This window comes from Pezoporus flaviventris, unplaced genomic scaffold (genome assembly GCF_033815535.1).
Source record: "Pezoporus flaviventris isolate CSIRO_AGI_PZ_B2104156 unplaced genomic scaffold, CSIRO_AGI_Pfla_v1 ptg000040l, whole genome shotgun sequence".
Lineage (NCBI taxonomy): Eukaryota > Metazoa > Chordata > Aves > Psittaciformes > Psittacidae > Pezoporus > Pezoporus flaviventris.
Window position 1 is genome coordinate 10,781,104 of NW_026892588.1, and position 19,505 is coordinate 10,800,608.

Sequence of the window (19,505 nt, forward strand, 5' to 3'; positions counted from 1 at the left end):
CTATTATTAGTGAAAAGAGATTCAAAACTAATGGTGAAAGAACCCCCTTACTTTTTTTTAATTCTTGAGAATTCATTAGGTTTTAACATTGTCTGGAAAATAATTAACAATACCTGAAGTGCTTGTCTGTTCAAAACTCTATTAGCCATTTAATTTATTGAAAAGCTCATTTATACACTTGTTATTTAAACATTCAGACAAGAAGTAATCCTAGCCTTTAATATCAGCGAACTACAGTATAGCACGCATCACAAGATGAAAAATAAGAGCACAAAAATGTTGCTTTTGAAACGAAGTACATTAAAAATGGATTAAATGAAAATCCTCTTTGAATAGGCTTTCTAAACAAACCACAACATAAATACCTCTATCACCCAGGATGAAACATCTTTTTAAGGACTAATTAACAGTATTGGGCAATATCAGTAAAGTATAGTGCCTAAACAAATACCTTCTTCTCCTTGGACTGGTTCTTCCAAGAGCAATTCGGTCATACATTCCCAGTCCTTCAACAGCTCTTGAGAACTCTCCCACAAACTGTCCACCAAATAGGCTGCATGTTCATGCAACTAGAAAATCCAAAGCAACCATTAATACAGAGTTCTGGTACAGGCAGCATTTCTTCAACTTTCACCATCATTTGGCCATGGAGAACGTCCTGGGCATGTACTCTTGTTAGTTGGAAAGAAAATTCAGTTTAAAACTAACAGTGGAAGATCTTCTTCTAACTGAATGATACAACGGCATGACAATGGGACTGTATTTTAACAGAAAACGGAAAAAAAACAAATTGAGCTTCTTTTCCATAAGCAGCTTGTTTGTGAAAAATCCTAAGAGTTTTGACTTAGAAGCTTTCCTCACTTTCTTCCTCTTTTTCTTAATGAAAAAAAGAGTTGGTGAGACATGGACTAAGAGAGCTTTTATATGTCTTGAACAGGCATTTATTTTTCATACATGCTGTTACATAGACCAAAACCAGCAGCAGAAATCCTACAGGAGGTACAGAATTAACACTAACTTTACCTGCAAAAAATGTTTTTATGTGAATTAAGGCAACTGTTGTAAAGTGAGAAAAATAATCCATAGGCTCCTAGTGGTCTATAAACTGTTCTTTAACCTCTATCAAAAAATAATAAGCACAACATGCAGTTCTGATTTGCCTGCCAGACATGGAACTGATTCCTTAACTGTAAAACACCTAAGATCGTACAGCAGGAAAACTGAAGTCACAAAATTCTACTTTGTTTCTAACAAATCCCTCAAAACCAGCAACAGCAAAAACTGGCCCTGAGAGAGAAGTGATCTTGGGGAGCAGCTTCCGGCTTGCCTGGGAAGGCATTTTGCTGATCATGGCTTTGGGAGTAAATCTGAGTTCCTTTTCTCCACAGAAGGACAGATACGATTAACGTTAGGTAACTCCCAATCTCACACACTCAGATTTAAGGTTATTTTCTCTGGAAAATACAATGACCTGTTACAATCTAAGTTTTTAAGAAGCTGGAACTAAAAATACATTCACATAGCAGATTGAAGGCTCACACAAGTAGCAACGTTTCGTCTGGACTTAACCTGTAGGTTTATAAGGTGTCTCTAAAAGGTTAACTGGGTCTAAATGTTATCCTTCCTTCCCAGCATCTCCGATTGTGTTTCTTTTCATTGTCAGAGTCAAGTGTCTTGTTCAAGCCTTTGTAACAAGTAAAATACCTGACTGAAATACCTTTCCTTTTTACACAAAATATACTACCCTCCCTTATGCAGTGAAACATTTCTGTCATTCCTTTCTTTCAGTCTTTTTTTGCCAATCAAATGTCTAATAGTTAAACCTTTCCCCCTCTACCTTCAAAGCATCCTGTACCTGATGGTTTACCTTCTCAAGTTTTCCCTCCACTTCACTGCCATTCTTCACCTGAATTGCTGTTAGTATGTTTACCATAAAACTTCCCATGTATGCTATCTCTATGAACTATGGGCAGAATCCAATCCTGAATGTGTTCATCAAATACTTAATGTCATCATATGTATGCTTGCAGTCTCCATCCTCCAACGTTTTCAAGGTGCAACTGCATAAAGCTCTGAACAACCTCATTTAATCTCACAGCTGTCTCTGCTTTGCGCTAATGACCCTCAGGCCCTTTCCACTCTGAATTATTCTGATTCTAATAGTAATTGGAGATATTATGTAATTTTTGTTCCATTCTGGTTCAATTTATTTTACTCCATTAAGTGTAACTCCAGAGGTATACTCCTTACATGGTTATCTCAAAAAATAACCAGTTACATTTTTATGTAGCAATGGATTTTGGTAGCCATCTTGTTACTAGAAATGCCATACTGGGTACATGCAAGAGCAAAATAAATCATGAAAAAGAACAGGGGGCAGGCAGGGTAAAGGACATACAGTATTTTTCAAATGATGAAAAAAAAAAGAGAAAGAACTTGTTATTGTATGTGGATACATCACTACTAAAGTTTCAGGTTTTATAAACATGTAAAGGTTAGAGAAGAATTTTTTACCTCACTTTCAAGAAAGAAAAGAACCAACATTCTAATAAGGTTTCCATTTGGACTATTTCGTCCTCTCCTCTTTGCTAGAGCCTCTTCAGCTTGGGGATCATGTCTGCTGAACAGTCTACAAATAAGCAAAAGGAGCTATCATATTTATCAAAACAAATCTCATGTCTGCAATAATATGATACGCATTTTCTTCATATAGTAGAATTGTTCATAGTACACACTGAAAGTAACTCAAGCTATATCTTTCAAGGGAAAGAGGGCATGACCTTCACCTGTCTGAAAAGATTAATTTCTCTTCAGAGTCTTCGAGTTCAACAGGGCTAGAAAAAATTCACACAGGAAAAAGCTCTTCAATATATATTTATATTGAAGGATTCTCAGCAGTTTTATATATTTGCATAATTCTTATAGCTCTGCATTTTTAATTTACCCAGTTTACACTGATGTTAGCACTTATTCCACTAATGCCTTAAGAACAAAAGTTTCATCTCCCCTGCAGTCACACTGAGTGGGATATGGTATAAACAAACTTGACATCTCATTGAGCAACCAACCTCAGGTACAGGTAGCAGCATAAAGGACAAAGCAATCCACCAGTCAGCTATGTAGGTGTTTATTTCTGCACTGAATTCCTTGATACATGGCTAATTCCAAACTCCTCTCCATGCTCAAATTTGCTAGCTTATCGAGATCTCAGGTGTGCCTACATTACAGTTGCTGCAATGATTGTTTCATTTTGAGAAGACTGAAAACTGTTTCCTGCTTTCACAGTGAAACCAGTTTCAAAGCGATTTTACTATTATAATTCACTGAAGGATGAGTTACACAAACCTGTAACTGCAACACAAAGGTGATGTCTTTAGTTGAAGACATCACCTCTTCCCCCCTGCTTATCTTAATAGGTAAGAAATGAGCACCTCTGCAATTGCTGAATTATCTTAAAACACGCAACTCAAGGTTGAGTCAGTAATCCTCTGTGTTACTTGCTTTCCTCTGCTAACTACAGGGAGAAATTCTAATGACTAGCTTACATGTAGAAAGTTATATATAAACATATAAAATTAGGTGAGATAAATCCCACCTCAAACGCCGCAAGGAGATTCTACTAACTTATTTAAATGGAGCACCAGCTTTTATGTCTTAGCAAAAACCAAGAGAAAAATGAGTGTTAGGAATGGAATGATCTTCCCTCAATGCTGTTCACTTTGAGAGACACTTGTAGTAACAAAGAATAATATCTCACTGTAAAGAAAAGTTAGAATAAAGTCTTTAAATGAAGTGCACTAAGGTGCAGATACGTCTTCATTTACCTTCTAAGCATTTTTCAAAATTATTTTGTCACATGTTGATTAACAGAGGAATTTCAGTGTATGCTTTTAAAAAGAACCTAACCCTTTCCTCTAACTTGTAAAATGATGCATAGGAAACTACACATAAATGCATTTTGTAAATTACCTCCTTGAAACAGATAATGCCTGATCACAAAGATGGAATTCCAGAAATCCACAAATGAAAGCTTACAAATTACAATGTGGACTTCTAAATCACTAATAAACCACAGAATACTAGAACACTGACAAAGGAAAGCTTATGTTTTTACATATTTTTTTCTATCATGTATCTTGGCATGAAAAATTAGATAACCTGAATTCTGATACAAATAATCTATAAATATATTAAAGAACTCCAGTGTTACAACCCATGAGGAGAAAAAATAAAATTACTGCTAAAAGAATTTTAAATGGAAACCCTAAAAAAAGTTAACTGTTTTTTTTTACTTTCACAGTAAGCTGTGATGCGGCAATGTTCTAGTCATAGTTACTGAAGCAGTATGATTCACACTGAAAATGTAGCTCATTTCTTCTGGCAGAGTGGGTACATGAAAGATGTAACCACAAGTGCAATATATCTTCAGGGAAAGTCAGTGAGACTAGAAACTAATTTCTTAATTATTACCACATACACCCCTCACAAGTTGACAATTCTGAAATAAACTTGTTTAAAATTTTGTAAAAAGGATGAGTGCCTATCAGGTCAACAATAGGGATGTGTAGGCCCTATATATGTATTATCACAACAGTAATTCAGCAAGAGTTGTGGGATTTAAACCAACTTTAGAAGTTTATGCAGTCTTTGCATATTTAACTCTTGAGGAGTTAGGAAAAGTTACTGAATTGCAGAGGAAGGAAAATGTGAATTCAGTTTCTTCGTCTTTAGGTCTTGAATTTAAACAAGAGGGTAAGTCTCTGTTTTAAATTAAATTCCCAATTTGCTACATTGGGGTATTTCACTCTATTGCTTCTTTTGATCTTACCTCTAATAGGAAGCATTCACAAATCTGGTCTTAATCCAGGGCAAAAGAGAACTTACTTTTTGTGAAGAAATTCTCCAGCTGCTACTGCAACAGGCCGGTGTGCTGAATACACCAAGTGATAAACATTCTCACAGTCTTCATTTGACAGAGCTTCTTCGCTTCCACTGAAAGAGTTAGAAAGTAACACCTGAACTAAAACACGTTTTATTTCAATCCCCTTGCCTCCCATAACGTACTTTTAACAGCTACAAGATTGATTTCCTTCATACAAAATCCTAAATGGTTGAACACCGACTTCACGAATCTTGGGTTCAGTTTCCAAATACAGGAAATATAAGGCCTATAAGACTGGAAGTTTGTCCAATTTCCTCCTCCCAGGTGTAGAAATACATATATATGAGAAACAATCTTACTAAAAAAAAAAAAGTCATCACTGCTTACAAATCTTGCCCTGCTTAATTACTTACACCATCACACTAACTACAATGGACATACTGCAACATACTAAACATTCACTATCAAGCATTATTAAACTAAAAAGCCTAGAGTGTTACTCGAGGAAAACATAATTGCTTGCTTAAACGTATTTACTTCTATAGCAATGGCTGTTTGCTTTCAAAGCTTTCAATTTTTAATATATTCAGACCTGGGACTGGGAAAACCTGCTTCAGTCTCCTGACCGAGTCCATTTGCAGGAATTAAGTCTTTTCACATGACAGCCTGTGAGCTCTTGTGTACTGTGGGGCAGTACCTGCTTCTCTGCTGGCCTGGTAAGTAGGAAAAAATATTCCCGACTCCAGCTGCCAAGAGGGCAATCAGATAAAACTACCTCGGCAATGGGAGAAAGCACAGAAATGCTCTGGATGTTGGCAGTAGAAAACTAAACCAGATTATGTCACAAAGTTGGGACACAGAACTAGCACTGTGCACCCACCGATCACGTCAACACATAGTTGCTTTAGGACTGAATCACAGTGTGCATGCAGAATTACAATAAAGCTGATACAATAAACTGTTCATCACTTTTACAGCAGTTGTGCTGACTAGAAATAGACTTCATTTTCAACAGCAAGGAACTGTCTGATCATACCCTGCTGTGCTGGATGAAAGATGATAAAAAGTTTATTTTTCAGAATTATTTATTGAAAGAACAAGCCACCTTTTACCCTTGCCATAGGTAAACAACATAGCTGGGGCTTCTGCTGTTTCTAACGTCAAGGCAGATTTTGTGCGTGAGTTTTCTGAAACTGAGAAAAAACTTCAATTTCTCAGCAATATTCCTGAAAAATGCTATTGCCCATGGAACAATTACATTCCATCAATCAATATACCTGCACTGTTGCATACAGGAATATTACTTCCCTCCTTGCTTGGTCAGTATTTGTCAGAATTATCTATTTATCAAGACATCATTCGGCTTCATACTACAAATACTTTTTCACTGGTCATTTCCCATGGTGATTTTTCATGAGATCTTTTTGGAGTTCCTACCTGACAGAACACTGCCCTGAGCTGTTCAATATGACCCACATTCTTCTGGTGCTAAATGCATTTAACTATGTTTTCATCATGCATCTCTCATCAAAGAGAGAACAGAACAGGGGAAAAAAAAAGGTGCACTGGAAAATTTTTGACCTAAAATCTTACTGTGTTCCTGAACATTGCTATTAATGCAGGGCATAGGTGTGCTCTACATCTCCTTTGTGATCACATTTGTTACATTTGCCTCAAAAATGTAACAGTACATACAAGATGTCCTTTCCTCCAAATATTAGAAGTCTAATATCTGTAAAACAGTAAGCCATAAATAAAAAAATGAAGTCCAGACTTCTTTACTAAGAGGAAAAGCCAGTCTGATCTTTCACTCAAATTCTGCATGTCCAAAAACGTTCTTTAAAGTGAAGCCACTATAAAGTACAGTGTATAAGCACAGTGCAGAAATTCTACACATCTATTTGTAAAACAGAGGCAAAATAATATGGTCATGAAGCTAAAAGAAGATATTTCATCTCATGGAAATACAGCAGGTAAAGTATAAAAAAGTACTGATGTACTGAGACTACTAGTACATCCATTCATCCATTCCAGTTCAGCCTTCCAATACCTTAAGAGGCCTACAAGAAACTTTTTTAAAAGGGCAGGTAGTGACAGGACAGGAGGGAATGGCTTTGAACTGAGAGAAGGAAGATTTAGATTAGATACTAGCAAGTGTAAAGTAACAGATTCACTTCATTACACAAGCAAAGAAATCAAGTCAATTACATTTTACTGCTTTAGGTAACTTTCAAAGGGAATATACAGGTTTTGAAAAATACTCACTGAAGTATTAGCGTGACTAATCGAATGGCTTCCACAGCTACATCATATTCCTTATCAAGTGTCATTGATACAATGCGATCCTGAAAAGGAATATTATTACAGTGACAAACCAGAAACACACAAACAGCTATCAGATGAAGAATTCCACAGATGACAAAAGAAATACTCTCAGGGATAAAGATCTTTCAACTAGACACATGAAAGCCCTTTAGTATTACTCAGCCATTTAATGTACATCTTAGGAAGCTGTGTGCTATAAGCACAATGGAGCAACAGGCAAGTACACAGGAATGAGAATGACTGATTAACAAACAATCCTTATCCTTGTGTGCTTTCCAGAAAACAAGCAAGCAGACTTTCAAGTTGAAGCACTGTTCCAGACTGATCTTATTTAACAGTTCTTTCCTGAAAAAGAATGCACTTGCATTGGATGCCAGCAGAAAAATTGCCCCACTTCATCCCCTGGAAACAAATAATTTGAGAGCAATGAATGCTGCATAGATACATACCTGGAAACACTGTGAAGAAAGTCACACCTGCATATTGTCTATCAAGTTGTGGCCTTTATACCTGGCTACATTTTAAGGTTTGAAGCTGATCTCAAGATCAAGCTACAGACCTTCCACAGGAAATCAGTAAATTCTATGGGTTTACTTTCCTGTACTCTTTATTTTCCTATATTCTTTCTAGCGGAGAAAAGCACACCCCCTTCCAGTCAAATCTGATGATTTTATAATTCCTAAGGACCCTGTAGTTATGAAAAGTCTCCTAAAGGTTTCTTTCTCCTTAGTTTCAGTTTGCTTACTAGCAACTGAAAATATCCTTCCTACCTGGGGAGAATTTATATCTATCCATAAAAATTCAATATGTCTTGATGTTCTCTGCTTGACTGATCAAGTTAACGAAATCGGGCCATCTGAAAATAAAACTTGACGGCTATTGCTTGACCTACTTCAGAAAAGACTAGGTACTATATGGCATTTTTGGATTTGAAAAAATAGTTAGGGACTGAGAAGAAAAAAGGGAAGTGTTAGGAAACAACAGTGAAAGTCACCAAGAACAAATCAGGACAAAATAAAGGTGTTCACCTCTTTTCTCTAATGTTCAGGGCATTTAAAGGCTGAAGGAGACTTTCAAGCAACCAATGTTTATTTCAATATTGAAACTTGGGAATAGCATGTGGCTTTCTCAAGTGTTACCACTCAACAAAACCAAAGCTGCTAAGATACCTCGTGTCACTATGACTGAATGCACCTCTATTAACTGCCATTAAGCTCCTGGGAAATACTCTGCATTTAAATGTTATATCTAGACAGTTTTAGAGACTCCAAGAACTGCATTAAGAGAGTCAAGCAGTGAAATGACTTTCCAAGCAGGAAATTCTGTGGATGGACAAGACAAAAAATGGCTATCTATTTTTCCTAAGGTCCTGGCCAAGGAACGACAACTAATAACATCAAGAGAAAGAACAGCCGGAGATACTAGTATTAAAAGTTTCAGTGAAATTTCACATACTCCCTCAATGTGTATCTTGAACTCCAGGATACCACAAGGAGGGAACTAATTGCACATGAAGGAGCAAGCACACAAGTATAAAACTCCTCCTTCGTCTCTGAAAAAAAAAAAGCCTGCAAGTGAAGGGATAGTCTCTCCTACCTACAAAGCAAGAGATACTCCCTGAATTTGGAGTCCTTTTGGACTTTGAAACTGACTGATGCGACAAAGATTTCTTATCCAAAAAGACTGTTCCCTCCTCTTAGTTTTCCTCAGAAACATCAGGCTTAAAATAAACAGTGTGGATGTGTCACTTGCTTATTTTCTGCCTTGGTGCCAGCATTTGTGTGTGATGGCATCTACCACAAGTACCAAGATCCCTGAAAGTGAGACCTGAACACCTAACGTCTCTGGAAATGTAGCTTCTGTGCTTTAGCAAGTTACAAACCCCAGCTGCTCAATTTGCTTTGACAAAAATTTGCTGTACCGCTCTACAGCAGTAGAACAGGGCACAGGCTTGTATTAAGAACATGAAATAGTAATTTTCACTGTCCGTGAAGATCAGTTTGCAATCACGTATCAGGCTGTGAATAAGGCCAGCTGAAGAGCGAGTCTATCTCCTTCTACCTCTTAGATGATGAAGACAGAACTGTCCTGCAAAGGGTCAGGGATGAGGCACAGGAATTTAACAGCTGCACCTAAAATTGCTGGTGTCTTGACTTTGGCACTGACTGCAAAAGAGCTAATTTGCATCTCTCCCATATGGCTCCAGTTATTGCTTGCATCAGACAGGACTTTTTGATGGAAAACAAAAGTCTCCTCTTCAATGGACATCGTTTGGGTTTTTTTCTGGACAAAGCTTTTTTTAGCATATCACCAACTCCTAGAAACACAAACGTTGGAAAGAACATACATCTTTCCTTTGGAGAAGTGACATTATTAGATCCCTGTCACAGCTATTTGGAAGACGGTGAAATATTAACACCCCAGTGCAAGTAATTCTGGATCAAATTAATTTATACTTTGAACAGCCAGAAGATCTCTAGAGAGATTTCTCTTGACAGTTTGAATGGATTGAGCTGAATAGCAGCTGAACTGTGTAGCTCCATTAAAGTCTGATGAGGAAAAATAAATAAGCAGCCATAGAACTGAGAATGACATTTAGCTCAATTATTTTTCAGGGGGTGGTGGTAGAGTTTGTGGTGGCAAGACATTTAAGTAATGTATCACAGATTCAAAAAGCATTAATTTGAAACTTTGCTCCATCCTGATGGCAAAGGCCGCATCCCTGTCAGCACAGCTGTAAATCCAAGTCCAGGCATTTGGGAAATGCCAGCTTTTTGTTCTCTTGCAGTGGCTGCAAACTGAAATGAATAAATCATCATGTTAAACTTATCTGTACTCGAGGCTCACAGAGACTGAGCTCACTTTTTCTCTAATTTATTTCATGATACAGATTTCTGTAGTAAAAACAGCTTTAATGGAATAGAAGACAAGGATTTCTAACAGAGCTCCCCTTCATCTTTTTGACAGAAATGAGAATTCTTCATGCCATTCTAAACCAAGCAGCAATGCCCAGGCTAACTTAACTTCTTCTAACAAAGAAAATTGTCTATGCAGTGAAAAAGCCAGGAAAAAGTACTTAAAGGTTCTATGTTCTGCTGGCTTTTTGAAGTACATTACCGAGTAACTATTTCTCAAAGTGTCTTCAATTGCCTTGAAAGTTTTGCTGGTGATGCGACAAGTTCAGACATGAAGCAGCATTCCCCTAACAAATTGCAGGAGACTAAGGGAGAAGCATCCAGCACATTTTCTAGTAAAGAGTAGATATGGAGATCATGACAGTTTTAGTGGCCTGTTTCAAAATACATCAAATTACAGAAGGAGCAAATACAAACAGATCTGTAGGTCTGCACAGATGGAACAATAAAAACATCACAGTTGGACAGTTCATTTTTCTGGAAAGTGAACTAGTATTTCTGGTTGTCCTGCGATGATAAGCAAACCAGACTTATGGAGGTATTACAGAAATAGTTTGAGGTCTGAACGTATTTGCCAGGTACTCTTCTAAGAGGGGAAACTTGGTCTTTGATGCAACAGTCCCAGAAACGTAGTTTGTAACATCAGAAAAACACAGGCCTTCAAGCGATCTCACAAAATGACCTAGTTTCGTCTCCTACTTAAAAGTCAACTATACCTAGTCCATTCCTGACAAATATTTATCTATTTAATCTGCCCTTAAAAATCTCAAACAAATAAACAAATATTAAAAAAAGAGCCTGATCTATTATATAACTATCAGTCTGGACAAAAAAATCCTTTAATATCTAGACTTTACTGCAGCTTAAGCATCCTTTTTCTCCATCTCAAGTGAAATGTGGCAAAAGGCTGATAACCGTTATGTTTTTATGAATCGTTTATATGCAAGCAAGATATGACAAGTTTTCTACATTCTGTGCTTTCCTAGATCAAACTGGAGGAGCTAACAGTAACCGCAATGACAGACAAAATCAGGAAACAGTATAAAAATCTGTAGCGATAAATTTTTAACTCTCATGCATAGTATAACAATTTATGAGTATTTAAATCAAACAGAAGCAATGGCTGTGTTTCCACACTCATCTCTCCAAACAGCACACTCATGAAACAAAGCAGTTATGCCACAAAGTGAGTTACAGCCACGTTCTTATCAAGATAGTAAGCAAAAAGTGTGTTTGCGCCAGTAAAAAAACCTGTAAAATCTTTCTCCAGTACTTATCTTCTAAACAGGACAATAATGCTTACAGGTTTGTCTAAAAGACCTTCTGTTCTGCAGCAAGAAGGCATTTCACTGTGTGTTACTGTATAACGCTCTGCATCACAGAATATTGTGATGCAGATCAAAGTATCTTTCTCCAAACACAAGCACATATTCAGCTAAAAAGCTGTCATACAAACAATCTTTTGTTACAGGCTGTTACTTTCAGATGTATTTCACATTGAGTGAAGCACCCAGTACACATCCTTAAAATTCAATAAATCTGAAATTAAATAAGTACAAGCAGATTGAATGATGACAATTATAAACTATCAATAATGCAAACAGATAAGTAAGCATCCTGGCCAAGACTGACAAATCTCACAAAATAAACACTGTAAATTTGGCTTAATCTCAGCATTTAGTAATACAGTTTTACTACTGCAGTTACAATCCCTGCCACAAACAAATGATTTCATTTTTGCATTTAATATACATGACTAAAAAGACCGCAACAGGATGAGACAGATGATAGTTTTGTTTTGCGTACTCCATGCAAAAAATTTTATTTCCTCTTACCTTGAATCTATTAGTGAACAGCTCCAGTTTTGGAAATAACTCTCTGTTGGTATACAGACTCTGAAGAGCTTTCAAACACTTCAACCTCACTTCACCTTGCTGAACAAAACACACTAAGATTAGCCAATAGAATATCCTAAGCAAATGCACATGAGTATTAATATCATACTGTAATTTGTTTAATGTACATTTAAAATTTTATGAGCTACCCAAGCCAATTTGCAATTCAGCTAAAAAACAAAAAACCCATGCAGCTGCAGACAAACAATGTTAAATTTTATCCCCATTTGCATATATGAAGGATTTAATTTGCCATCACTTAAATGACTGTTACTGTTTGGCTTTCAAGTGAACTCCACAAAAAAGATAAAGAATACAGCAATTATTACAAATTAAAGACATATGATCTCAAGGTGTTTGCTGAAGACAGCATGGCTATTTAGCTTTAGAAAAGAGATGACAGGCAACTTCTGCCTGCTATCTGGTGTTTACAATCAATGTACAAGCGTTTAAAATGACTGAGCATGGGCTGTGTGTAGCCCAGTCAAGCAACAACCATCTCTGAGCATTGTCTTTCCTTTTCCCAGGGTCAGAAGAAATACGTGCTGGATTTATTATTCTGAAATTTTCTACATTCCATCTCTCATCATAGGATAGGCACATGCTGAAGGATGCAAAAGGCCCGAGAGACCCTCCAGTGGGGAGCAGGCCGATGCCACAAGAACACTACATCTAAGCCACAGCATGAGGAAGCCCCTGGGAAGAAGAGCAGCTCATTCCATCTGACTTGTTCTGGTGGCAGCAGGTCATTCCCAGCTACTCTTTAGATTGCTTTGGTCTGGTGGACTGTAGGCAGTAAATGTCATCACTGATCATTAGCAGAGGATGTAAGCATGTTATGGCCTTGGCTTATTTCGCCACAGAAGATCAGCATCAGTTCTGGCATGCCATGAACACTACAGAGCAAGAGTGAGGTAGCAGGTTTAGTTGTAACTCCACTGAAGACTGTCCCACTTGCCAGCAGATGGCTTATTATTCACTCGGTGCTGTGGCTCCGAAATGAGAAACTTCACATTGGTTATAATAAAAAAAAAAAAAAAAAAAGATAAAAATCACTGCCAACAGCAGTAGAACATGAGACTTGTGTAGAAAAGGTCTGGACTCCCTGTGGAGTCCAAAGCCTTTGTGGACTTCAGCAAACACCCTGGATCAGTAGGCCCAGAGTTAAGTTCAGGCCTGATACTGAGAGCCCCTAAGTCTTAAATGTACAAATCAAGCCAGGTAGATAGGAAACACATCTGTGAACCTGGTACTTGCGTGGCTTGCCAGGAGACTGAAGCCGGATGCTAACAGAAACATACTGAACCAGGCTACTGCCCTGTTGCTTACCAGATATGACGTAGAATACAAGTGACTACAGGAGTAGGCGAGGAAGAGAGAAATGTGTTACATCTCATCCCTCTAGCTGACAGGAAAGGCACAGGAGATGCAGAGGCAATCCCTGGAAACCACCGCCTTTCTTGGCAGGATAGCTAAAAAGCCTGGTTTTTAAACTATCGGTCAAGGTTGGAATTTATCTCTTTGGAGAAGGAAGAACCCCTGCATGTCAGCTTGCTAATCCTGTTAAGAAGGTTTTAAAATAGAGCCAGTGGAGATTAGTGAAAGGAACCCAGCACGAAAGCATGAACTGCAATGACCTGGACAAGAACTTAAGAAAGGCAGAAAAGGAATGCGTACATGGATACACTCCACTGAAGTCCAGAATGGGGTAGCACTGTGCCACAGACCAGCAACATGCCAGACATGAGACATTTCACGAGTATGAGAATCATCCAAGTAATATGAGCTTTTAATACCCCAAACACTTTCTGGGGAAGGAAACACACCAGAAATTTCATATCTAGCAGGTAAGAAAGCTAAAGTTAGGGTAATTCCTAAGTAACTTATGCCAGGGTAAAAGCTGCAAACAGTGATGCAGAGCAAGGACAGGAAGATATATACTCAACTAAGAGATTAATTTATATAACTAATTAATTAATTAGGAGGTCAAGCACAAGAAGAATACAAAAAAAGTCCAGAAGGAAGATATGATCAAAAAGGCCTGGGCACAGTATGCAATGGACGCAAGAGATAATGAAGAAAACTTCCTGCAAATATCTGTAGCTCAACAAAAAAAAAGTTACCTTGCTTTGAAGGGAGAGGAAAAAAGTAACTGCCACTTTTTATGTGTACAGTGGGTAGGAAAAGAAATAATAAATTAAAATTACAACAAAGACTATTATCTTATGCAAGTAAGAACTTCTTAGTGACACAGTTAAGTACCGAAGCTGCTACAGAAAGCTGTAGAATAACCAACACTAGAGGGTCTTCAACAATATGACTGAGAATCACTGTGGATTTACATTGAAGCAGGGAAGGAAAAAGCAAAAATACTTCCAGACCAGATTTTAGCCAGATTTTCTGCACTTCTGAGCTGAAGCTCATTGTGAGTATAAGTCAATCTAAGGCAGCAAATATTTGCAACTATGCAGTAACTTCAATTCTGTTAAAGAAAACAAGCAGTGCTTTCCAGCTGTTATTGTGTATTCACATCTATGCTTTACAGACATAAAGAACGTATCTGAAAGCCTTGCCATTTTCTAAGTAAATAACGGATAAATTATATACATTATCTGCATTCTAAAATTAAGACTTTGCATCTTCCTGAGTTTCTTCTTTCACAAAAATATACTTGGGGTTCTGTCCAATTTATAATTGTGACACTGATTACTGCAGAATCCTGAATTAATCCACACTGTCATTGGTTCTGTGCATGCCTCTTCCTCCAATCTAATTATACCTGTAATTCCCCTTCTCTCAAAGCATTTTTAGACAATTACTTTTATATTTTTATTCTTTGTTATAGAAATAGCTACAAAAAATCATTTTTCATGAATATGAAAATGTGTCACACTAATACTTAATTGCTAATGCTTTCTTTTGTATACAATTTGAAACTCGAACCTAAGCCAAAAACATTGAATTTATCAACTCTGTTTAATGACAGTTTTCATATTTTCCTTATTTTTGTTGAGGTAAGTTCCAAGTTGAGACAATTTATAGCCTTTCAAGCAAAAAACTGATACTGCTGCTAATTTAGCAAAAAGAAATACATACACCTTTCATGATAGCAGTGTGGGGTAGTCTGCATTTGTCTGGAAGAGTCATGCTCTACTCAATATTCTCTTTAATATGGCAGACCTGTGAAGAAGAATCAATCTTGATGGAAGCTGACCACTCCTGTATTTTTAACATGCTAATCATAGAGCTCAAACCAACAATCTGTAACTCTGAGTGTAAGAACTGTGTCCTCCCTGTGCTTTAATTTGTATGTCTTCTGAAGTGGAATATGAAACTGTTCATTAATCTCTCTTGCACTGCTGTCTCCTCCTTTTTTGTAGTAGCAAGATTCCAGAGAACTGAATTATTTTGGAGCAACTTCTGTTCACATAAAATGGAAATACCTTATGACTATTGCCTTCATTTTTTCCTAATATTTTAGGTACTCACCCACAAGAAAAAATTATCTCCTGATCAAAGCTAAGCAAAATCAAGAAACTTGGGTACTAGCTGGCAGGTTTTCAGGAAGTGCCAATAAAACCAACACTGTTCCAGGATCTAGTACTTTTGGAGGGTTAGCATTTTTAGTAGGTTCTTATTCCATCCTTTTTCAATATATTCTTCCCATTGAACTTCCTTCCTTCTTTCTCCCCAAATGCCTCCCTCCAGTCGCTCCAGTTCCATCCTTAAGACACATGGCTCACCTCCTCTTGACTCTTACCCTATTTTACTTACAACCTGTCCCAGTCTATACACTAAACATACACTACCTCAGTAAAAAATACCACATACCACATACAGCAGATTAGCTAGAGATTCAAAGACTTAGAGCCCCAACACGCTTCTGAGGTCTACAATTAAAAATGCTACAAAGCAAGAAGCAGGTGAATAGATAGACAGCTTGACAGAATTCTGTGTCTGGTCCAGATGGAAAACAATTTTTTTTTAACATAACACTGTAAGTTAAAATTTATCTAATACAAAAGAACATACTAATTTTAGAAAAGCTGGATATTAATATATGTTAAGGTTGCAGGCAGATGAGTAGAACCTGGCCTGAGGTTAAGCTAACTGAAGAGGATGTGAGAAACTACTGGACATGACACGAGAAATTGCTGGATGTGACAGAGAAGAGTGAGAGGCTGACATCAGCCACAGACTGCCACAAGGAATGGCTGGATTTCACAGATGGTTAAAGGGGGTTATGTGAGAAATGGCTGGACTTCACAGACACTAGAAGGGGACTGAGAGCTGTGAAGTGCAAAACTGCTAGATTCTACTCTCCCATTGGAAGTGCTGCTTTGTGGAAAAGTTCTGCAAGGATTAGGATGTGCTCCAAAAGATTCACTGCAATTATTCAAGGGATAATTGATTTTCATTAAAAGCCCTAGTAAAATAAAGCCTTCCACCACCCCTGAATAGTAATCCTCAAACCCAAATTGACCTCCCCACTCATTTGATAACTTGAAGCAATGATCACCTCCTGAAGCATGCTTACTAGTTAAGCACATCAACATTAAAAATAAGGTACACAGAGGAAGCAGCAGCTCTGCCTCTCAAAGCACTGTGATGACTGTATTTTCCATGTTTAACCTTTAATAATAGCAAGTTTAGTGTCTCTAGAGTAAACAGTGGTCATGGCTGCATGTAGAAGTAAGCGGGATCTTCCTCCTTATCAAGATTTGTAATGGGATGCAATGTAAAAGTTAGTAAAGCAGTAAGTTTGGGAACTACAGGTTTAGAGAGGAAAGATTTCACATTTCTAGTCTCTAAAGCATACAGGATACTCTAAGGAAATAAACTGCTGATCCACATGAAGGCAAGATGCTAAAGCAAAGAACCACTAACTTCTTTCATTAGTGAAAGCTAGCTTTCTAACTGATCTTGTTCAGACTTGAGCAAAAGAGTGGCCAAGTCATATCCTCAATGTTAACGTACTGTCCAAAGTTACTGAAGAAATCATCTTTTTAAAGAATCAGCTGTTAACTACCAGTTATGCAAGTCATGAGAATGAACCTGCAAACATTTTATTTTGTCCAGTAGTGCTCCTGGGAAAAAAGAATAGTCTGAATAAGGATGCTAGAATTCAATGAGCATTTCAAGGGTATAGGTATAGGTCTCATCTGTTTTCCTTGGATAATGTTAGCAAAATTGTTAAGAGCAAAATAAATTTTCTACTGATTTTGGTGGGAGTGGAAGAAAGCTACTCCCAGTTGCTGCCTCGTGTACAAAACTGTCATGCAGTCAGAAGTCCAAGGTTCTGTTCTATTAGCATTAGGAATGGGCTGCAGGAACTGAGTAGTACTTAAGCATGCTGCCACCCAGCAGAGACATGTTGCGTATACCATCAAAACTAAGAACTGTGGTGAGATAGGAAAGAACCTCTGGGTATAAATCTTGTGGCTTCCATCTGGTGTTTCAATTTTTTTTTTTTTTTGAAGAAAAAGCTAAAGAGCTCCTTGAAGAGATTCTTCAAGGGAAAATTAATTGATGAGAACTCTACTAGTTGTAGAGCCAGTGATGTCTGCTGGGGACCCAGAGATGTTCTCTTTAACTATTGGCATTGTAAATGGATGACACATCTGGAAGCCTCTACTCCATACTGCTTCAGACACAAAGGTTCTCAGGGGTGATCTCAGATGACTTTTCTTTCCCTTGTAATCAGAAGAAAAAGCACCATGGAAACATTTTTATTCAAATATTCTAATGGAGACTGAAAACACGAAAGGCACATGAACCAAGCATGCAGTTTGGGAGCACTGTAAAATAATTTAAGCAAATACCTTGAAATAGGATGATTGAAAGATAAATAAAAGGCAAGAAAAAATGTCTTAATAAATTAAGATGGTATACTAAATATGTCTTGGGTAGTAGAACACCAACTATGCATAGTGCACTCTGCTATGTACAGTAAAATACAATACTTACCCTGTCATGCAGTGTCCAACCAACATATTTTAAATAACTATCATTCAGGAAAGCATCACTGTACATTTTCATCCAGACACCAATTTCTTCAATACAGACAGCTCTAATTTCAGCAATAGCATCACTAATAAAGAAGAAAAGAAAAAGTATTAACCAGATTACAGATACATACCAATAACTTCTCATTCCCACTGCCCTAGCTATTTTGCTTTTGCTGAATTTCACTCTGTAAGGCTTCTCAATGTTCTCACTGCCATCTCACTGACTTCCTGTTCCTTTATGTCCTGGAACTCACTAATCTATTTAATAATTTCAATATTTCTGCAGTCAGATATGATACTTCCATTAACTCAAAAAGCCTTACCCTAGTTTGCTACCCTAGTCTATTACTCTTTTACCTTTCTCTTTTCAAACAGAATTACGGATCAAAGCTACAAACCTTCTCTATACAATCATTTCTAAGCATCATCACTGACATTTGCTTAGCAGGCTTGACTTTCTCCAGCTAGAGGTGTAGAAGGATTAGCAAGTGGAAAATGTTTGTTGGTTTAACCAAAGGAGCCCGTCAGAGGAGCAGAACAGAATTTGGTACCTACACAGATCTTGTTTCATGCACCGCATGAAAGCCCCTTAACAAAACCAGGAGAATGTTTACATTTCAACATTGGTTTCTTCCAGTTTTCTTGCTTTTTTCTATGTTCTGACTGTGGCAAGTGATGGAAGAGGCAAAGACATGTTTTAGGCAGAATTATCAGCTGCTTATTGAGGAGGGACAGCAGGAAACTGTCTGGAGAGATCACCTAAAAAGATGAGGGATGGAATTTATTTCAATCTGATTGGCACTTTCCTGCCTGACTGACATAGAGCATGGCATATTTACTAATAATGAACATCGGCTAAACAACAGGAAAAGGGATTGAGGCCATCTGGCCCTTCAGGAATTTCATCTCTGAGACATCTGTTACTATGAGAAATCACTTGTGCCACTCCAGCTGGTACTGCTTCACAGTTCGAAATTTCAGCTGTAATGAAAGAGGAGCATAAAGAGCCACTGTACAGAAGAAGGGAATGTCTTGTGGTTTGCAAACAGTGGCCTTCTTTATAATTGAGACTCTTGTTCTGTATTTTTATTAAAAAATCTTTTTTGAAAGATAATAAAATCTATTTAATTCTAAAATAGACCAAGAGAGCCTCAAAATGAAATCTAATTCAAGGGGAAGAAAAAGAAAATAAAATTCCCACTTCAAGCAAGAGAATAATTGCAAAATAAAGAGAAACTGTATTTTTCCTAAAGTTTTCCATTTTATAAAATGTAAAAAACATGCACTCAATATTATGTTCAAGATACTGCATAAATTCATACACACAAAGCAGTATAACAAAACCATGACTACTCCATACCGTAACTGCCTATGTACTTGCAACCTCCAGACTGGTCCACCTCAATAGGTCCCATTCTACTGTGTATGGCCGTCCAGATACCAAGTCACCTTTTTCACAAAACGCATTACCAATGTAAAC

At 37.4% G+C, this 19,505-nt stretch overlaps 1 protein-coding gene across 3 annotated transcripts in view; it reads right to left on the bottom strand.

The window, feature by feature from the left end:
• STAG1 (STAG1 cohesin complex component) overlaps nucleotides 1-19,505 on the bottom strand; it is a 181,446-nt gene that overhangs the window by 41,971 nt on the left and 119,970 nt on the right. For all 3 annotated transcript variants that reach the window (XM_061465266.1, XM_061465267.1, XM_061465268.1), the window contains 6 exons: nucleotides 17,985-18,108; nucleotides 11,958-12,056; nucleotides 7,148-7,227; nucleotides 4,885-4,992; nucleotides 2,515-2,629; nucleotides 452-569 (listed from right to left, as the gene is read on the bottom strand). In XM_061465266.1, coding sequence (XP_061321250.1) covers nucleotides 452-569; nucleotides 2,515-2,629; nucleotides 4,885-4,992; nucleotides 7,148-7,227; nucleotides 11,958-12,056; nucleotides 17,985-18,108 — 644 coding nt within the window. The remainder of the gene's footprint in view (nucleotides 1-451; nucleotides 570-2,514; nucleotides 2,630-4,884; nucleotides 4,993-7,147; nucleotides 7,228-11,957; nucleotides 12,057-17,984; nucleotides 18,109-19,505) is intronic.